At 41.7% G+C, this 22448-nt stretch overlaps 1 protein-coding gene across 1 annotated transcript in view; it reads right to left on the reverse strand.

The window, feature by feature from the left end:
• AKAP12 (A-kinase anchoring protein 12) overlaps positions 1 to 22448 on the reverse strand; it is a 92119-nt gene that overhangs the window by 34210 nt on the left and 35461 nt on the right. Inside the window, exon 2 of the mRNA XM_031456549.2 lies at positions 8412 to 8526. Within this exon, the coding sequence (XP_031312409.2) occupies positions 8412 to 8526 (115 nt within the window). The remainder of the gene's footprint in view (positions 1 to 8411; positions 8527 to 22448) is intronic.

Here is a 22448-nt window from a genome sequence, read left to right on the forward strand (position 1 = left end):
TGCCCAAGAAAAGAGATGTTAAGATCAACCAGATCACCCTCCAGGGACAGCCACCAATGGCCTCAGGACACACAGCTTCTAATCAGTTTTTAAATATGACAAACCAGCCCCCAAATCAGACATGTAATGAAAACATCTAGCAAGAAAGACAGTAAAACCAAAACAAACAAAAAGGCAACAGAGGCTATGGAAGAGACAGAGGCTATGCAGAGAAATAAACTTTCAAAGAAATCCTCAGAGAGATGAACACTGCAGCCAGGGAAAAATAGGATACTTCAAAAAGGGGCATTTAGAACCAAAAACATCAGTTCTTACAAGGAATTAAAAATACAGTATCAAGATGAAATCTAGTCTTGAGGACAATTTCTCACAATAAAGAGATACAAACTACGTGAAAAAAAGTTTTAGTTAGGACCATTCTAGATGTTCTAAAATCTGAATAACAGTAATCCCAAAATAGAGAACAAAGGAAAAGAGGGGAATGGAAGAAATAACTTCTTAGACATGAAGCTGACAAGTTTCTAGATTGAAAGAGGTCGTAAGAACCCAGCATGTTGAATAAATGCATTCACACCAAAGTCCATCAATGTAAGATCTTCAAAAGACTGAGGATTAAAAGGACTCTGAGCTGATGAGCTGTCCAGGGGACTACGAATCAGAACAGCGTCAGAGGCCAAAGTAATACATTTATCAAGATGGCACTGACAGAATCCTAACGTGCTAGAAAACTGAGCAGAAATGAACACAAGTTGGGGAATGTTCGGGGCTAGGATCTGACAACATTGAGCTCACACCGTGGGGCCACAAAGCTCCAGGTGGATCTCAGGGGCTCTCCAGGGGGCAGCTTAGAGGCAGACCCTGGCTCTGCTATGAGACCTTCCCACTGGAGGCCACAAATCATCTCCTTTAATTACAAGTAGCAATGATGTGAAAAGTGGGATTTCCCTTATTCTGATCTCGAGCCACTGTTATCTGTAAGGCTGTCTGCTTAGGATCCTGCTGAATGAAGTAGCAAAGGGGTGATTCCAGCGTTAGAAATGCTTACCAACCTGTATTGATACTTCCTTCTACTGACATCCTCCTCCTTCTGTGTGGCCGTGGCTCTCTTAGCAACAGCCTGGATCAGGGAACCCCCTATGCGCTTCTGTAGCAATTTACTCCTCTCCTCCAATCAATCCTTTTGGTACAGAATACGTGGTTTAAAGCAAACTAAGTTGTTCTCATGTTTTCAAGAGTCTGAGAAATCAACTAGTCTTTACAAGGGGGAATACCGAAATTAAAACCCAGTTATGCTCAGCCAGCTTCCCTCAAGCACATTCATATCTGAAATACATATACATCAGCCCTGGCATTCTTCTTCTGTTGTGAGACAGCTTGTTTTCTCTGGACATATTTCTCTGGCCTAGAGAAGAAAGGATTAAAAAAGGAAAGACACGATAAATGTTTTCAAATACTTATGGGGCTGCAATGTGGCAAAAGCAGGTGAGTTTGTTCTGTGTAGTTCCAGAAGGGCAGCACGAGGGGCAGAGAGCAGCTGGAGGAGGCATGTTTTTGCTGCACTGGAATAACTGGCCTCCTTTCATGGAGAAACTCCCCACATCTTCCAGCGTTTAAGCAGAAAAGCCTCATGTGTGGGGGCAGGAGACCGGCTTACACAGCCTCAGACGTCCTTCCCCCCTGAGGCTTCTGGGCCCCAAACCTGGCTTTCCAGCTGGTCAGTCATGAAGGCGGGTGTGATGGGCTGAACTGCATCCTCTCCAAACTCCTGGTTGAAGCCCTAACCCCCAGAGAACGTAGCTCTATTTGGAAAGAAAGCTTTTAAAGGGGTGATTAAGTTAAAAATGAGACAGTAAGGGTGGACCTGAATCCAATCTGACTGATGTCTTTATAGAAGGAGATAGGACCGTGGACGGGCAGGTGCAGAGGAAGGACCATGTGAGGACGCAGAGAAAGGCAGCGTCTGGAGAGGCCTCGGAGAAACTAAACCCAAGGACACGCTGACCTTGGACTTCACAGCCTCCAGAACTGGGAGGAAACAAACTTCCATTATTTAAGCCACCCTGTTGGTGATGTTTGACCATGGCAGCCCCAGCAATGCAGCAGGATAACTGCCCTGTGCTCCGTGTCAGGCTCAACCCTGCACATCCGTGTTAAGACACGTTAGAGCAACCAGTTCATCCAGTGAACTCGATGTAGTGTGTGTCAATTTCCACCAGAATAACGAACGCACTCACTGTTAACCCTAAGGGTCGGTCGTCCTGACACTTCAATGACAAAGCAGTTTGTAAAAATTCAAAGGATGATGCTTAATAAGACTCAATAGGCTATAAAGTGGTAGAATTTAAGCTCAGAGAACGTATCTTCCAGAGAAATATGCAAATATAGATCAGAGAATATATCAGTTATCAAAGCATCCTTTCCTACAACATAGGGACACTGCCCTAGGATATATCCCTGCCAGAACCAGTTGGGGACTGTGATATTGGGTAAAACTGGAGCTGTTTGAAGGATGAGTCAGTCTTTGAGAAAATGCCTAAAGTATTTTCATTAAATAAAGTGGCTAAATTTAATGTTTTGTTAGTGGCTTAATCACCATTAGAAAATCATTAACAACCTCAGTCTCTCCAAGGGAAAGGGTTTGAATCTTGGTATGTCACTTGGATGGGCCTATAGCCCATCTCACTAAACGCCGCCTCAAGTGGGTCAGAGCATCTCCGCCCCATTCACGGTGCGCTGGAGTAGCCTCAAAGCCACAGACTGATAGGTACATCACTGCAGTAATTTAAGACTGCCTGACAGTCTTTGGGGCATTTATCAACATCTTTCACTCATCCTGGGCCAGAGCCAATCCCTAGTACATAATTCCGAACTCCTCCCATAGTTGGGGGGAGAAATGTGGTACCTTGTGGCCGCATTTATGAAGCGCCTTGTCTTTCTTCCGTACCTAAATAATTACATATGGAGACATTCTTGAATAAATTTTCCCCTCTTGAACTTTCCGGTCCTTAAAGTAAAACTTCAAGTCTAGAAGACAGCTTTTAAGATCAGACTAAAAAAGAAAAATAATGTTTTTATAAAAGACCTAAGGAAATTACCAAGGAGAGTCCCGCCTGCCCACAGTCACAGGTATCTCTAACAGCTAATCCGTCGTTTGCTTTGTTAATGACTGTATTACCAGTGATACTGATGGTACTCACAGAACTTCAGAGGTGGGTGAGGATGTTCATTTTACAGATGAAAACTGAGGCTCAGTGAGATAAAGGGATGTATTCAATTCAAGGTCATACAGAAAAAATAGAAAGGTAGCCTCACCCGTGTTTTAGTCTCCTGCAATGAACTGATTAATAAGAAGAGGGAGGGGGAAGGGTATAGCTTAAGTGGTAGAGCGCATGCTTAGCATGCATGAGGTCCTGGGTTCAATCCCCAGTACCTCCGTTAAAAAAAAACAATTAAATAAATAAGCCTAATTGCCTACCCTCCCCCTCTCCCTCTCAAAAAAAGAGGGAGAATGTTTTACTCCTTCTTCCTTCAACTGCCCACCTCCAACCTTCGCCAATTTTTCAAGTTGGAACAAAGATAAAGGTTCACTGCACTGACAGGCTTAAATATAGTGCAGAGGGGAAAAAAGTCTCTATACAGCCTGGCTGTGAGTTACTGAAAAATAAATCTGTGTTCTTTAGAGATGAAAGCAGTAGAGCATTTGTACCAGAAATTTGTCAATGACATAAGTCATTTCAGAGAGGAACGCTAAAAATATTGCTGTGGGGCAGAGGACTGAATTAAAACCAGTTCCCAGAAACTGCAGACTCTAGGACTTTTGCCTAAGTTCAAGGCCTATTTTGTGAGTGTTCTCCCTAGTTTTCAAAACATTACAAAACAGGATACAGCTTGAGCAAATGGCATGCAATAATATCGTATCTGAAATACCAAAGTGTTAGGGGAGGTGGAGACCCCGCTCTTTGTCTACTGAGCCCTCGTATCTGATAGCATCACCGGGCATCCTCATTTAATCACGAGCAGGTCAGGGTCTGATTTCATGTTTCCAGGCAACACCTGGATAACCAATGGTGAGGACCTGTGAGAAGCCAGCCCTGTGTGCTGACAAGCACCCGGCTTTGTGAGCGCTGATGCAACAATGGCAAGGGAGACTTGGATACACCTAGAAAGCTCTGGTGTTTAACTATGCAGGCAATGAATTCACATAAAGGGAAAAACAAATAGATCTTCCTTTCCCATATGAATGAAAATGTAAGACGGTTACCTCTAGCTTAAACCTGGCTTCATTTGTTCAAGTATTTACTGAGCACTTACTGAGTGCCAGACACTGCTCTACCTCTGGGGATTCAACATGGAAACATTGAGATCCCTTGCCCTCCCTCACCCCAAGAAACCTCCGCCCTCCTGGTTCTTCTATTTTAGCAGAGGTGGGGGGAAGAGACAGGCATATCGAATGCCAGATGTTGACAACTGATGTAGAGAAAAATAAAGGAGGAATGGAGGATAGCAATTTGGTCCACAGGCGTGTCTTCCTGAGAATTCCAACGAGGTTCCAAGTATGTCACAAATTGAACTACTAAAGGGACTGACTCATAAAAACATTTCTTCCCAGCTGAGAAAGCAGCCTCTCAGAAAAACGAGTATTTGGGGGAGAGAGGGGGTCATCTTTTAACAGCAACCTGGAGCAGCATTTGGGGTAGGGCTGCAAATTCTGCTTCTAGACAACTGAGCAATGGAGCCTCCATCTTTGTTACTGTATCTGGGGGAAAATACCTGATGTAGAAAGTAGAACCCTGAGAAATGTAAGGAGCACACTCTCTAAAAGACTTCTGCTTTAAGGGACAAGATTTGAGAGGTTTTTGTTTGTTTATTTGTCTTGCGGGTGAGGGGATGTTTTCCAGGATGGCCTGTCTCCCAGATCAGAGGAATCAGATAGACGTAACAGCAATGACCCTAAGCAGCCTCCTCCCCATTCTGCTCAGCATAACAAAGCCTGTTCATCCAGTTAGCCGGCTAATATTTTTAATGATACTTTTGGCCCCAGAGTGGCCAAGGCCAAGGGCAGAGCACCCAACTGCAGCTCCACTGCAGCTGGTATAAATGCCCTCCCTCTGAGCATGCAATAATAAAAGTGACATAGAATAATAGAGTAATACTTATTCTATGTCACGTGAACAAAAATTAAAAAACCAAGGAGAGGACCACTCTTGTTTGTTCATACAAGCAAATGTGACCTGTAAAGGATGAAGAAAACACAACATTCACAGGCTTTACAATGTCTGTTGTGGCTTCTCTGCAGAAAGACAAATCGCAGAAAAAAAAAAAAAAAAACCCAAAAAACCCCAGAAATAACTGCCATGTAAATGACACACTGAAGTGTATTAAGATCTGAGAGTCACTTGGTTACCCACACATTCAATGAGTTTGGTAGGCACTTTACCAAATAGTTATTATCGAACTAAAGAGATCTTCAGTCTTTTGATTTTGTGATACTGCATGTTTCCATCTGTTTGGAAAGAAAACAATCTGCCCAACAAATACTAAGATTGAAAAGTTTTTTTAAATATAAAAGTTCTAATTTGCAAAAATTTTGAAATCCGTAAAGTTAGACCCTGACCAAGATACCATGCCTTAAAAAATCATTCAGGCAATAACTCATGGAAAACCAGGTAAGTCACAGACTATAGGACAAATGACAATTTGGGTTGTAAAGGGTCTTATTTTTAAAAAATCTTTCCAGCAGAAAAAGATTAAAATCAGCAGAAGCGGATTTTCCATAACACGAACGGCACCTGTGCCGCCCTGTGAGTGTGACGTGTGGCGTGGATGATGGACCTTTCTAGTTGGGGAAAGGCTGCGTTTCTATTCAAGCAGTTGTGATCAATGGTCAATAACCTAAAAGAACTCGGAAGAAAGGGACCAACTCCAACCAAGGCTAAAGTAATTTGTTGTGAATTTTTTTTCATTTTAATAAATATTGTTTTCATGTCTGATTGTGTACTCTCTAAAAGATGACACTCTCCAAGCTCCCTCCAAAACACACTCCTCCACACACGCGCATCTGAACCCTACTGCACAGCTGAGAAAATATTTAGTAGGCAGTTCTCTTTTTCTATCACTTAAAGGTTACAGGAAAACAAGATTTCATTTTCATTAGAGGAAGAAGACTGACTCTAAGTTACCAGTATTTCTGGTTTCAGAAGGAGAACGAGCAAGTCAAGGTGGGAAAATATTTTGAATTCTGGCTTTGTCTAAACGTTGTCTGTCACTTCAAATTAAAAACCCTCTAGCAGGAATGCCCCTCGTTCTTAGCTTTTACCTGTGGCAAGACCACATTCCACTATGGGCCACTCTTCCCAGGGACCAAAATGGCTCAGGCCTGTGCTTACTGAAGTGGACAAGACTAGAAACCAAGGTCCCACAAATCCTACAAGTGTTACATATCAAATTATGCCTTGGTTTACATCACAGTAAGCTTCCAAGTAGAACACGGATAAAATCTCACCACAGGTTATCACTGATGCCACAAGAAGAGCATGAAAAAGTGCTGCTTAATAATTTAACCTGAAGATGTTGTCTGCGTTTGTATTGCCAGAAAGACAAAATGGGAAAAGAAAAAAACAAAAGCAAGAGTACCAAGCTACCTTAGAGACGCTAATAAGACAAAGGAATAATAGTTCTGCCTGAAACAGTAAACGCTCATCCCAAAGGCAGAGCTTCTGGAAGTATCTGTGGGGTTGGCCTCCGCAGCTCCGGGCCACAAGGGGTGGGAGTGGGGGTTCCTAGGCACCAAGGCCAAGGCCGTGGTCCGCTCAGGGAGACAATGGAATAATCGTAGGGTGAGGCCAGAATCACTTTCAGTGAAAACCAGTACACACCCAAAAAGCTGAAAAGGGAAAGAAATCACATCTAAACTAAAGGAAGCTAGCCAGCAGACCTGCAGGAGACATGCCACAGATTAGCCAGGATCTCCGTGCTACCTGCGATTGCGTGAAAAGGGCACCTGCTGAGGCCCCTATCTCCCCTTCTCTTATCAACACTACGCATCAGGCAGGTCAAAAGCCCAGCCGCAGCACTCCCTTGGGTGGCATATTTCAGTGACGCCACATTGCCCAAATACTTCCTAAACTCCACGCTACTTTCAGAAGGGCCCTATGACCCAGCCGATTTCCCTTCTGGGTTTTCATTCTGCTCCTTGCTCAGACGATGCTATGCCAATGGGCAAACCTGTGGAAGCTCCCTGCACAGTAACAGCACAGGGGGTAAGAGCTGGTGCCTGGGGACCTGCTGATCTGGGTTTGAATTGAGAATGACAGTACCTGTCTCATAGGTGACTGTTTTAAGCCATGGTGCACAAAAGGCATAGATCCAAGGACCCATAATAAAGGCTCGTGAAATGTTGGCTGTTATTTATTCTCCTCACTTTGGTAGACAGCCCTTTTCCCAACACATCTAACCCCAACCTCCCCTCAGTCCCCAGACCTTATCCTGTCCTCTGATCTGAAACAAGAGCTTCCCTAGAACTCTGAGCAGCTCTTGTCTCTGGCAAAATTCATTAGATAACCACCATGTTGCCTTGTCTTAACCTTATTTTGATCTTCCCTCCATAGACTGGCTTGTCTTCCCTGATGGACTTAGCTTCCTTCCTCTTCCCTGACGCACTTAGCTTCCTTCCTCTTCCCTGAAGCATGGAGCACAGTGGCTTGGCCATTGGAAGGCTCCAAAGTGGCTGTGGCTTTGATATGATTCTGAAGTTACCGTGGGGAGGGCAGAGCGTGGGACTCTGGAATCTGAGTTGGGGCCGCTCCAATTACTTTGGTAGGAACTATTTGAAACTCTCACACTAGGTCATGCAGATCCTCCTTCTGGGAGACTATATGTATTTCTAACTTTCTATTGTGCCTGTGGTGCCTTAGAAAGATCAGGATTCCCACCAACTTCAAAAGCAGCTCCCTGCTTGAAGCAGCTCCACGGGGCATCGAACACGAGGAGAAACCGGTTCCACATGTGAGAAGAATCTCATCTCACTGAGGCAATGGCCAGGCTCCTTCCCAGGACGTCTCCCCTCATTTGTCTTATTCACGTTCCATGTGAGAGTCAGTTGACTGTCCGCCAAGGCATCGTTCTATAGATCTTCAACAGCAGTTGTTAAACTATTCCTTCGTTTGTGATTAAATGGAACAATGAGATAAGAAACTAAAACAGAGGAAGGTTCTTCTTCAACCTGTGGCCTTTGCAAGAGACAGCTTGTCAAGGTGCTTGATTCTGACTCCTAAGGTATGGTCCTCGCCACATCCCCCCACCCTCCACCGCCACATGGGCTGGTATCAAACCAGTCATAGTGTTTTCACTGTTCTCCATGTTGTTTGCCCTCCAACCCCTGGTCCTGCCCGGAGCCTGGCAAGGCGGCTTACCATCTGCGACAGTGACTTCCTCCTCCTGGCCACTTGGGGCTCCCTCCTGGAGGCTGAGTTCTCCTTGCTCGGCTAAGCCGTTGACCGTGGACAGCTGGCCATTCTTCTGTAGGAGCTGCGGGGAAGACAAAACCATGGAAAGTTAACTTCAACGTTCACAACCAAGTTAGAAACAATACTGTAAGTTCGAGACTATAAATCATTTAGAGGGGAAAGACAGAGAAATGGAGGGTGAGTGACAATGGAAACTTAAGTCATTTTTCTGTCTGAACCATCAGCTATCTTATAAAAGATACAAAGAACTATAATCAAGCAGCCGGGGCTTTGTATCTGGGTCACTGTACACACCACTCATCCATCCATTCATTGTTCTGATCACCAGAGGCGTGATGGCCCCACCCACCATTCCAGGCCTGTTTGAGATTTCAGAGTGACTGAGTCAGGTGTGGTCCCAGACACTCTGAGCTTACAAACTCCTATGGGAGGCAGATGTCTAGAAAATATTTTTCACTATAAAATAATATTTCCTTGTGATTAGATGCAAGTTATGCATGCCTGGCTAGAATATACCTAAGTGATAATGTGTCCTTTTCCGGGAAGAGGGCAGACATTTAAATAAATAATTACTGATTTGCAGCTATGGAAATTGTCAGGAAGGAGGAGTATCTCCAGCAAATGATAACACACAGAGGGCCTTGACCTAGGCTGGGGTGTTGGGAGGGCTTCTCTGAGGAAGTAAAGGTAAAACCGAGACCTAAGATCCCAGGTAAGGGGCATGTGAGTGAGCAAAAAGCAAAGGGGAGGCAAGCGAGAAGGCACCGAGGTTCAAAGGCCAGCGTATCCAGGGCCAAGTGAACAAAGAAGAGATACGTAACACATGTGTTCATGAGTCACTGTGTTATCCTTTAATAAAAATATTATTAAAACGGTCAGTCACAATCCTCCCCTAGGGACAGCCTGTACAATTGATGTTATTCGTTGTAAAAACAGTAGACATATAGACGTGCCCTTATGTCATTTTTTAAATCCTGAGAATGTAGGTAAAAAGTTTTAAGTGCAACAACCATTAGGAACTGAAAGATTTCTACAGCACTTTATATCATTCATTTGTCTTAAAACCAACCTAGGGAGGTGATATTGTCTCCATTTTACAGATGAAGACACTGAGACTCAAAGAGATTAATTACAGAGGGCAAGGCTGGCTGGCCATAGGTCCCATAGTTCAGCTGTGGCCAGAAGGCCAGGACTCACTGCCAACTACTTTCAGGGATTTTCCACAACACAACAAATTGCTGAAGGACCTGTCACTACGCACAATGACAAAATGCCTTAAGGAGTCTTCCAGAGTACCCAGACCCACTTACTCCAGAGAAATCTCAAAGCTGGACACATTCCATGCTGCTTCACAGGCCAGCGGAGCACGCTGGCCAAACCACCGAGTTTGATCGGAGCCACGAAGGGAGTGGGTTCAAATCAAGAGAGCCAATCCAGAAGGCTTGAACTGTGCTTAAACTGGCTGTTCTCAGCTCCCAGCAAAGATGCCCTTCAACGGTGTGGGCTGCCTCCTGAAATAATATCACTGTACTTTAATACTCACACTGCAGATGGGATAGCTGGCTTCAAAATGCCCATGCTGAGTTCACGTATTAGATGGGATGCTCAGATTACACCTCCACTTAAAGTCTTCTCTTACCAAAATATGAAAGATGGGAGTTTTAATGAAACCTAAAGACAAAAGCCAGGGGACTGGGAGGAAGAGGGGGGTCTCCACAATGCTCATCAGCAAAAATGTCAGTATTTTAACAAATGCCGCTAGTCTTGTGCACGACTGAGACTGAGATTTGATTAATAAAATGATGAGGAGCCAGAGGGGGAAAGCAGGAAACATATTTTACTGTGGTCCACACGGGACCCAATGAACCTTAAGCCTAAAAGGTATTGCCGAAGACACCACGATATGGCAACCAAAATGGGGAACATGAGATAGCCGTTCTCATACCCTGACTTCAAGGCAAAAAATCTTGGTTACCTGTGCCCCTCATTTAAGAAACAGAACTCTGAAGTTTATTATAGAGTTTAGGGTTCTACAGAGCATCTGTAATTCTTGAAAGATTTCTCATAATTCTTCATTAATTGTCAAAACCAAGATATCTTTAGAGGAAGCCAAGCTGAGTATCTTTAAACACGAAAGCTTTATAAGATACAGGCACAAAAGTCTACTCTTGTAGAAATACAGTTAAGTATATTAGATAGTATAAAATAAATGAGTCTTTGAGATCACCTGCCAGACTTCTTTATAGCTGAAATGTGACAAGTAAAATGTGGATTAGTTATTCCCAGTGACCACAGGGCAACTGTCTCTGAGAGACACTTGATGACTTAACTTTGATGACAAGTTATGACAGCATTATTACTGATACTTAAGTTTTAAGCCTATTGTATTATATGCACAGCTCAGGTCCAGCTGGTGTATCCATGCTCTGACCTCACGGGTAATGTCTGGAGTGAACATTCAGAGTCCATGACACCAACACTCGACACAAAAATGGGACGTCATTCCATCCAGCCATATTCAGATATGTCCATCATTCTGTGTTTCACTTAGAGATGCTTTTTACAAAATCTTAAACGTGTTCTGGTAGATGGATAATTCACTTTTTTCCAAGCAAAAAACAAAACAGTGTTTCTGTTTTCCTTTTCTTCCATTCCCAGTCATCTAAATAATTCATACTATTGTTAAGGGTTCAGGTGCTTCCGAAAGTTAATAGTAAGTTAAAGTCACCTCAAATCACAAGAAACCTAATCTAAGGTTCTTTAATGTTTAAGTTCTTTCTGTCTTTTCTCTCTTTTTTGGGGGGAAGATGGGGGAAGAGTAATTAGGTTTATTAATTTTTTTAAATGCAGGTACTGGGGGTTGAACCCAGGACCTGGCGCATGCTAAGCACGCTCTCTACCACTGAGCTATACCCTCCCTTCTTTCTGTCTTTTCTATGTGTGTTTACATGCACACAAGCATTCTTTTTAAAAAGTAAACAAAAATGGAGAGTACATGCTTTTATAACCTGATAGTCTCTCATACATTGTGAATGCATTTCTTTAGATGCATTCCCTAAATACACATCTGGCTCGTCTTCAGTCATTCCCTTTTCTCAAACTCAAATGGACAAGGATTTCAGTTAAGCCCAGACAGACCCTGAAAGAGGTATAGACACAATTTAATGGCACATGGGATGGCACGTGCTAGAGCCAGGTGAGAGGCGAGGGGCGCTTAATTCAGGGAGGAAAGTAGCATGGGATTTAAGTTTCCAAACCTTTTTACTCTGAAGCTTGCTCACATAGCTTTATCCATCTTGCTCTTACTTTTACCAATAGTTATATCTTTTGAGATGAGCACTGGACTGGACTTCAAAGACATGCTCTTTGCACTTAGAGCTAACACCCAGAAAACCTATTTTCCCACTGGATTTGTGCTTCAAAAACCATAAACGCCTCCTCTGAGCAAATCAAAACTCTAAATGTTTTCAAGCTTATATCCTTTGAGTGGGTCAGCCAGAGTTTATTCCCGTAAAGTATTACCACATTACAACTAAACAAGTCTTTAAAAAAATAAATCTCAAATGCTTCCAGCAACAATGTTTTCCTCTCATTCATCTAAGAATGACTGAAAACATCAAAAGGTAGCCAAGGCACTGCAGGAAAAGCTACCCGACATCCTCGTCCCCTTTCCTTCTCCTCAGGACTGCCCACAACTTGCTTTGAGCCCCTTTGCAGAATAAGCAGTAGAAATACTGGGTTTTTTACTGAACACGTTCAACAATGAACCAAACAGGTGAGCTCTTGACAGCTGTCAGGATGCTGGGGGAAGAGGAGGTGAGCTAACGTGACTATTTCCTCCATAGGAGTAATGGTCCAGGCTCCACATTCTCACTGGATGACCAGCGTAGTGGGTGTGGACAGAGCCCTGCAGTCCACCTGGGAGATGAGGCTCTGAGCACTGCAATTCGTCCCAACAATGGCAGCAAAACTCAAGAAGCAGAACTGTTCCATGGCTGTCCCCAGAAGGAACCAGAACCTTGTCAAAATAAGGAGGACACATGCACAAATGACCAGAATAAAAAAGATCAGGAAGGAACTGAAATGTCATGACAAAACTTAGAAAGAAAACTCTTCGATGTGCTTTGTTTCCCTGCATTCTAATTGAAAGTGTTTTGAAAGTAAACCCTTAAGAATGTCAAACAGAAAAAAAAAAGATAGAAGTCAGAGAATAAAGCAGTAAATATCTTTGGAGAGCAATTTGGAAACAGTGATAACCAATTCCAATGCACATAACCAGTGGCTCCACCATCCCATGCCAATAGATGTGGCTTTACCAACTTACGCAGGGATAGGTATAACGATGAGCAACACACAGTAATTTATAAAAGCAAAAAACCCTTATGTAACCATCAGTAGAGAGGAAGAGTTAAATTATAAGGTGTCTATATATATAACAGACAGCATTGAATGGAATGAGGTAAATCTAGTAGTGAATCTACTGATGTGGGTGGATGTCCCCAATTTAAATGGAAAAAAACAAGCTGCTAAAGAATGATTCCTTAATGTGTTCAAAAAAACACAAAAAAACAAAAATAACTCACTAACAGGGAGGGAGGCGGGGGTGGGGAGAGTGCTCACTCCAATATTTGCATGAGCAATTTTTTTAAGTCTGAGTGGGGAGGGCATAGCTCAGTGGTAGAGTGCATGCTTAGTGTGCACAAAGTCCCCAGTACCTCTATTAAAATAAAGTAGATAAATAAACCGAATTACCTCCCCCCTCCAAAAAAAAAAAAAGACACAAAAATAAAGTCTGGAATAATATATACCAAAACGTTACCAGTGGCTACGTCTGTGGAATTTCTGATGTTGTATTTGCTTTTATCCTTTGGGGAGGGGTCAGGGAGGAGGCGTGGTTTTCCTTTTATTCACTTTCTCATTATAAAGGTGAAAATACATTCAACCCTAAAGTCCACAGGTGAGGCGACAAGCATGTTATTACTCAGGCTTTCCAGGGTTCATAAATCTTCTTGGATCATCTGAGCCCGTGGACCAGACAGCCCTCATGGAGCTTTAACTCTTCTGTCCATAATCTCCATGTAATTAGCACATTTATGCCCTCAGCCAAGCCATTAATTAAAAATACTGACCAAGACAAAGCCCAAAATATCACAGTCCTTCATCAGGCCACTAGTGGTGACTCTTGATATATTCATACACATGTTATGCACCCATTTCACAAACACGTGCTTTCTATACCTTTGCTAATTTCATCCTACGCCCTAAGGAAGCTACTATCATCACCCCTGTCTTACAGCTGAGGAAGCAGGGGCACTGAGGGGGCCTGCAGCCAAAGTGACACAGCCAGGATGTGGTGAAGCTGGGGCTCAACCCAGGTGATCCGAGCTGCGCTCAGGCCGCAAGGTGAAGAATGTTCTGCCTCAGGGCTGGGCTGCTTCAGGGAAAAGTGCCTAAGTTAGGTAACAACCAGCCAACTCATTTCATAAAAATGGCTCAGGCAATCAGAGTATGAGTCCAAGTCCAGCTATCATAATACCAACCAGCCTAGGTTGTGTTTATGCTAAAACGTTTCCCTCTAATTTAGGTGTCATTTACAGAACCCTAAGAAAATGATGGGTTTCAAAAGGTTGGCTTCTGTTTTAAAAAGTAACCATTTTTATTTCAAACTAATCTAAGCAGAAAGCTTTATAAAACCCAAATCTAGGCAGAAAGCTTTGTAAAATCCAAGTCTAAACATGGTATAAATCTTTAGGACAGAGAGAGAAAGCTATACAGAGAATGATTTAATTAAATAGAATCGGTCCAATTCCTACAGTTGAGAGGTCACTGAAAAAAACGAAAAAACTCGGAGGAAGGAAAGCAAAAGATAAACAAAAAAATTATAGCTTAAAATCAAAAATAGTTCTAAATATCTCAGATTTGGAGGGTGGTTACAGCGTATCTTGAAGACACTAAAAATGGTACCTACAAAGTGCCTGAAATAGTGTAGAGATGTATTTTATGTCATAATATTAAATTTCAAAGGCAAATTAACAGTTACATATATAGTATGATTATAAATATATAACAGACTCCAAAATAGCAAAAATATTACCAAATTGTTAATACCATAATATACGAAACTATCTTTGGGGAGGAAACTATGAATTTTTTGTAGTCTTTATTTTTCTACTGTTCCATGTTCTTTTCTTTATCTAATTCACATGATTACTTTTACAATTGGATGGTAGGGGAGAAGCCTTTCCTTGACAAGTTATTTTGTTTTATTTTGCATAGTGTATGGCTGAGAGTTAAGAAAATTTGGCTTTACTGTAAAGTATTTTAATTCTAATTTCTGCCAGTCACATGCATTTTTATAGGAAAACAGAATTGCTTTAAGATAGAAACTTAACAGTGAAATCATATTTCAGGGACACTTTCATGCAAACTAACTCATATTCACCCCTCAACCATGGATGCCATGGTGGGCTCAGAAGCAGAGCAGAAAGCTGGGTGCTCTGGGGCAAGATAATACTTCAAATATGGTATTTTGTAATTATACCATCACTGTTGCAGGCTAAAACTTGGTAATTCCAGGTCAACAAACAGGAGTTGGCAGGGAGAGCAGGGTCTGATCTGCCATATACCTGATCTGCGGTCTGGGAAACATTATTTAGCCTCTCATACTCTATGCTCTTTTTCTGTAAAATGGGATAAGATTCATTTTTATCTGCCTCAAAGAATATTTGGAACATCATCCCACACATGTTAAGTTGCTAACAAGTCAACTATTAACGTACGTTTTAGAAATTTTTGTTCTACCATTTGCTCACCAACTACGATCTCATGGGAATTACTTGTTCCATGCCCATTTCCCCTAGAAAATGAAAATGCCAAGAGTTCTTGCTTGTTGCATACAAACTCTGCACTCAACAGTGTGTGTGGTGTGACGACTTCTAATTCTTCTAATTTTCGAATGATCTGGGTGGGAGAAGAGGGACAAGGTAGTTTATACAAAGGTCCAAATGGAGGTGAGCCACTTGAGTTTCTTCTTTCTTATTTCAACCCTAAAAGGTACAGGGGAAACAGCAGACAGAGCAAGGCTCCGGTCAGTCATGGAAACATCTCTGAGCTCACTTTCCCCAAGTGGGACTAAAAATTGGGACTAATATCATCTCTGTTTCAGACTGAGATTCACATGAAATAACATTCATGAACGTTCTCTCTCTAAATGGAAAAGCACTCAGAAGCCATGTTAGGAATCTGTCCACTTGATCAAATCAAGGCAAAGGTTCTAGTATTCTCCAGTATTTCCATTATTTCTCTAGCCCTTTTTATCACACTAAGGTCGCCTTTTAAAAATTGTCCCCCACGTTTGTGTTGAGGAGGGTTTCGAAGAAGGCAGCATTAGATGTGAGATGACAAAGAATCTAACAAAATTAGGCCTCTCTGTACAAGAAACGCACCTTACTACACCTGATCATGGGCACTCGAATGGGATTGCAGCTCAAGACTCAGGCACTCCTGCAGTTAAAAGGGCTTGGTCACAAAGAGAGAAAACGACAGCTAAGGAGATGTAGCCTTTTCTGCTTGGGGTTCCTGGTTGGTTAGACCTTCAGGTAGCAAAAGCAAGTTATCCTGCTGTGGGAACGAGACTGTACATGACATCCCACACCCCACACCCAGGGCTGCGTGGGAGGCACGAGTGAGCCCATCCATCAACACCAACCAAAAAGTTGACCACCTTTCTGTACACGTATTACTGTACACAAGTCTATACCCACAGCTCCAAACAGTATATTCACTCTAGAACCAAGCTGTCCACACAGCAAAAATCTGGACAATGGTGAAAGTATTTCATTCCCTCTTTTATTTAAACACAGGCACACAGAGTATTTTCCGATGTATTTTTTGGTGGGGGGAGGGGGTGATAAGGTTTATTTATTTATTTTTAATGGAGGTACTGGGGATTGAACTTAGGACTTCATGCATGCTAAGCATGTGCTCTTCCACTGAGCTATACCCTCCCCCCTCCAATGTACTTTCAAATTTCTAGAAATAGAGGAAGGAAATAAATAGCTCAGTGATAGAGCGCATGCTTAGCATCACTGAGGTCCTGAGTTCAATTCCCAGTACCTGCATTAAAAAGAAAAAAATTCTATAAATAAGCTGAAAATAAGAGGGTAAATGCAGAAATGGATGACCCCATTAGCAATCCCTATTTATAAGAGTTTTTGAGGGGCAACAGCCCTAATTATTGTAAGCAAACTGGATTGAATTCTTTAATCCTTCTACACCTTCCCCTACACAGCCATGTTTTCCAACAAGTTAGCTTTAAGATGCTGTGTCTTAAACATGAAACTACTCCACCACAAGGACAGTCCAACTCTGAGATGCAGAAATAAAACCTTATAAGAACATCAGTGTCAAAATTATCTTTTAAAGTTTTCTTTAAGATCCTACAAAATTACCGTTAATTCTGTAAAGTGTGACAATAATGTGGTTATGTTATTCTATAAAGTCCTCAACTGTTAGAGGTATATAATGATGGATCTACAGATGACGTATCTTGTATTTGTTTGAAAATAGGCAAATAAAATTTAAAAATTTAAATTAGATAAAATCAGATCAGTAAAATGTTGAGTACAGTTAAAGCTGGGTGAAGGGCACATGGTGTTTGTTGTATTCGTCTCCACTTTTATATGTGTTTTGAAATTTTCCAGAGTTAAAAGAAAACATAGTTTTCTTTAGTGAAGATTTTCAGACTTAAAATTTAGGGTACAGTCAGTAAAAATCTATATAGTCAAGAAAATCTCAAAGCAGCTGACAAAATTTCAAAATTTTTATGTTTTCAACAGTAAAGTGTTTCACCCCTTGGGAATGATCTAATTTCCAATTAGCTCAAGATATATAGTGAGCAGTGCTAAGGCAATTCTTCAGTAATAAGAAAGATGTATTTCTAGTCCATGAATTTAAAAAAGATTAAAGGCAATCCACCAAAGAAAAATGAGAACTTTTAAACTTGCAAAGCTTTTCAGAGAGAGAGACTACGAACTACTTATCAAGTTTCAGAGGTACTGTCAAAATGTCAAGCCGAAAGCTCTCCCAAGCCACATGAAATTGAGAAGAGTATGTCCTCCCGGTCAGGAGGGCTTTTAGTGACCTCTAAAAATAAGAAGTCCTTGTCACTAAGAAACTGGCCATTAGAGATCTCCGATTCCAATTTTCCCCCTCAAAGAGATGGCAGCCCTCCTATAAGTGTAGGAGCAGTTCTAGCTCTTCAAATACTGATGATACCCTGAAGCCTCTGATCATTAAATAAAACCTCTGCTTGTTTTTAATTTCATGTTACTTCTTCCCACTCATATATTCAGTAAAACAAAACCACCAAATGGAAATATCCCACCCTCTTACACTGTTGTTGGTGGGAATGTAAATCGGTGCAGCCATTATGAAGGACAGTATGGAGGCTCCTTTAAAAACTAAAGATAAACTTACAATATGATCCAGCAATCCCACTCTTGGACATATATCTGGAGAAAAATGTAATTCAAAAAGACACATGCACTCCAATGTTCACAGCAGCACTATTTACAACTGCCAAGACATGGAAACAACCCAAATGTCCATTGACAGATGACGGTGTAAAGATGTGGTGTAAAGATACAATGAAATACTACTCAGCCATAAAAAAGAATAATGCCATTTGCAGCAACATGGATGGACTTGGAGATTGTCATTCTAAGTGAAGTAAAAAAGAGAAAGAAAAATACCATGATATCATTTGTGAAATCTAAAAAAAAAGACACATAAGAACTTACTTATAAAACAGAAACAGACTCACAGACATAGAGAACAAAGTCATGGTTACCAGAGGGTAAAGGGGGTGAGAAGGAATAAATTGGAAGTTTGAAACTGGCACTTTCTGGGGAGTGATGGAAGTGTTAGCTATCTTGATTGTAGTGGTGGTTTCATAGCTGTACATATCTATCAAAATTCATCAAATCGTACATCTGAAATATGTGTAGTTTACTGTACAGGAATAATACCGCAATAAAAGTGTTAAAAAACAAACAAATAAAAAACCCTCCAAAAAAAAAAAGCAGAACAGAAATATCCCCTTACTGCTTGGTGACATTAAACATGAGTGAATTAACTCAAAGGACCATCTCATCACCATGTCATCACCATCACCCAGCGTCAGCACAGTCACACTTCTCTCCAGCCCTCAACAATGAACACTCAGGAACAGCTGTCTGACCCTCCGCTACCACTTTATCCTGCTGCTCTCTACTTAGAAATCTGACTTAGAGTCCACAGTGCTGTTCAACTAGACAACAGCCCCCACCATGGCCAGAAGCCAAAAAGCCACATTTAACCAAGTTCATCTTTAATTGGCTTAGAGCAGTTCTGTGTTGCTGCAATGTATTTAATTAATTTAATTTAATCCAAGTGGAAAAAATTCCAATGTTCAGAATGCAAAGATTAGTTTTATTTCACTTTTGAAATTGCATTGTTCCTTACTTATGGAAAGTTTCTGCAACAATCTTTGCACAGCATATAAGCTTGTGGGTCCCTAAATGCCACCTGGTAAAGGGTATACATACCAGATAGTCTCTAGTCATTGTCACAAATCACTAATTTTCCTGTTTCTCTTAAGTTTGGGGTAAAATTTGTGAAAATCACTTAGCAAGTTTAAGGAAGAATAACACAAACTCACTCCTAGACATGAGAAAGCATGAAAACTAGGAAAGAGACACACTAAAATCACAAGTTTGCTTTTAGCACGCAAAATGAACTTTCAACTCAATGGAATGTTCCTACTCAAATAGTCAAACTGTTGAGTGTCTTAGAAAATAATATACCTCATATTGTTTACATAAATCCCAAAGGACATGGCCACTACAGGTGAACTCATTTTATTAGAAGAGTTGTCTACAAATTAGGCCTCTAAATCTCAAAGATCAGCATTTTTCAAACTGGTATCCAAGAATATCAATATTCCAGATGTATCAAATAAACACGTACCAGGCTTCTCTCACTAGTGTTCTGGGCTCAAAGCAGCGTGGGAAACCCTGATCTAGACAAAGTTAAGCAGATTTATTTAGAGTTTAGAGACTCTTTAATGTGCACTCTGAACCAGTAAGGAGGAGATGGGTGCAGCATTTTCTAGAATGACTTGCCCATGGAACCCTTTTTGAACCACATCTATTAACATCTGCCATAACTAAAGACACCAAGATAAATGCAGTATGTTTTAATACACAACACTTCAGTCAAATATTCCCCTATGTGAAAAAGTTTGAGTTGTTTTAAAAAGTATTAAAACTCCTGGGTTCTCTGGGAAAGTATGTGAAAGAAAACAAAGAGCTCTAAATCTGGTGAGGTAGGAGATCAACCATGCTGATTTCAGGCAAAGGGAATTTACAAGATCTCCGTTTGAGATGAAGGAAATAAAAAGCACCACCGACCAACTACAGCAATTCACTGCATGGAGATGGTCCAGCACGTGAAATGCCTACTTGTACTGCTCGGAGCCTCCACAAGATTTAGGGCTGAATCCATCCTACTTAGGATGCTTGATACACACAACTTAAGAAACCTGTGAATTTTAGGCCGAGTCTCTGAATCACCAGCATCCTCCTCTATATGGAAACTGTGCCCAGGAATTCCAGGCCATGGGGCATCCCTGGTGGTCCCCACATCACGTGTGCCACCTCTACTCGGGTGGCTGTGCTAACACTGGTTAAGAACCACTCCTCAGCCTCAAAGAATCAGAAACGATCTCTAAGGGTAGAACCTGAGGAACTGTATCCTTTTGTCCCCTCATTTGCCTTAAACCCAGAAAAATTCAATTCTACCTTATTATGTTGAATCAATAGTACATTCCGTCTAACATCTTATTCAAGTGAACCACGGATGAACTGCGGTGTCCAATTGGGGGGAAGGACTAACCATAAGCCACCCAACAATTCAAAACATTCTCACGTTAGGACAGGGAACCAGCCCCACGCAAGTTACCTACTCCCTTCTTAAGCTTCAAAGCATGCCGAAGTTCCCTGTTTAACAGAAAAGTGAGCACCTGTTGTCTGCTGGTTGGTTGTTTGACTGTGGGCCCCAGTGGGATGAGGCTCTACAGAGCTTTTCAAGTTAGACATCTCAGGATACAGACCCTGAAAGCTATTCTAGGATTATGGCACAGAGCACGAATGTCTAAGACAGTTACTTTCCTCCCTTCTGAGCTGTTGCACCTACAAGATGTTCGGGGCAGCTCAACTGCCATCTTGACTTCAGAGGTCCTGGCAGATCCCAGACGCAAAATAAGCAAAATACTACTACAAAGAAAACAATTAAAATGAGTAGCCTAAAAACACAAGACTGAAGTTTTGAAACATTTCTGACAATTCTCATGTCTGGTTCCTTTTGAGCCCCTGCACCAGTAAATTCATACTACTTTTATTCGTGGTAGATTTAGAAATCAAGATTCCAGTTCCCACTCAATGCCTAAACACTGTGTCATAGTTCAGTCTTTACTCTCTCATTAAGTGGCTGCTTCTCTTCAAGAGGTCTGCATTTGGTAGTAAAATAATTACATCCATCAGTCCTTGCCTAGGAACTGATAATACTAAATGTTTTGAAATCCACTGCATGCCGTAGAAAGGCTAAATAGTTTCTGAGCCTGACAGATAAACAAATTTGACGAAGAAGGAAACCAGCGCCATCAAGTAAAGTTTAGATCTGAGGGTTCAAAAAATATTAGTTGCTGGTATTACTTCTTTTATATCAAAGATGTGTTCCTAAAACACAAGCATCAGAAAGTTCCCCATAGAAGGGGTCAGTTATAAAAATGTACGGATCCCAACGTTGTATAATAAGCTCCAATAGCCAAAACAAGACGCATGTCAGGGACTGAGGGAGGGTCCAGTGGCAGAGGCCCACCATCACCTGTGTACAGGAGAGAAGGCAGAGATGGGAAAGGGGGAAACGCAAGAGGGCCTCTTACAAGCCCTTTTCCTATTCTGAGAAGTTTACTTGCTGGTCTCTTTCAAGCAGTCCGAGGCAGCAAGCATCACCTCCCTCTGCAGGTTCCACAACATGGTGATGATTACAACAGGGAAGAGAAGTTTACTCCAAACTTGGCCCAACACAGACAACATGCAGTTTAATTACAAATATGACTGAGAGCACTGTCAGAGTTAAACCACACACATTATCAGTATGCAAATTTAGTGGCTGCACTGCTTTTCAACCACACTGCTTAAAATGACTGCTGATTTAAAAATAATAATAATAGCAAAAACCAGTTGGAGAGAGAGTGTATTGATCACACTGTTGCTACTTCAGTTCTAAGTCTGTGATCTATTTGATTGAAAAAGAAAACAAGCCATGTTGCTTGTCTTATTTTCAATAAAATGAATTTAATTTGCAAAGATGGCCCATCTAAGAGAATGTGATTTAACCGAGAATCAACAATTGCTATCCTATAATGTTCTACTCCAAATATTTCTAACACAGTCACTGGAAAAGCTGAGACACAGAAGAGAAGAGCTGCAAATTGCTCATCCACCATGAGCCGTGCTGTGTTTGCTAAGAGCATCTATTGCTTCCTAGGCTGAATTCAAAACTGGTTTTCAATTGATTAAATGTCTGCCTCACATCTGCTGCTTTCTGAAGCCCGCTAAGCAGGGGGTTCCACTGCCAGAACCTCCCCTGCCTGGAGCTTTTAGGCTAGAAGGCACTCAGCAAGGAAGCAAGGGGAGGGGCCCGCCAGCGGCCTAGAGAGCTATGTTAAGCCATCCCGAGGGACGTCCAGAAATGCCTCCTTCTACGTGAAAAGACTAAAGAAAGTTTCCTATACACCATGGCATGGATTATTTAATAAAGTTATTAAACATTTAGCTCTGATAATGGGCTCGAAGATGCCACTTTGGAGGAATCCATTTAGGGTTTGTGGATGGTTAATGGCAGAATTAAAATGATAAATTGAAATGTGTCTCTCTGACG

Source organism: Camelus dromedarius, chromosome 6 (genome assembly GCF_036321535.1).
Source record: "Camelus dromedarius isolate mCamDro1 chromosome 6, mCamDro1.pat, whole genome shotgun sequence".
Lineage (NCBI taxonomy): Eukaryota > Metazoa > Chordata > Mammalia > Artiodactyla > Camelidae > Camelus > Camelus dromedarius.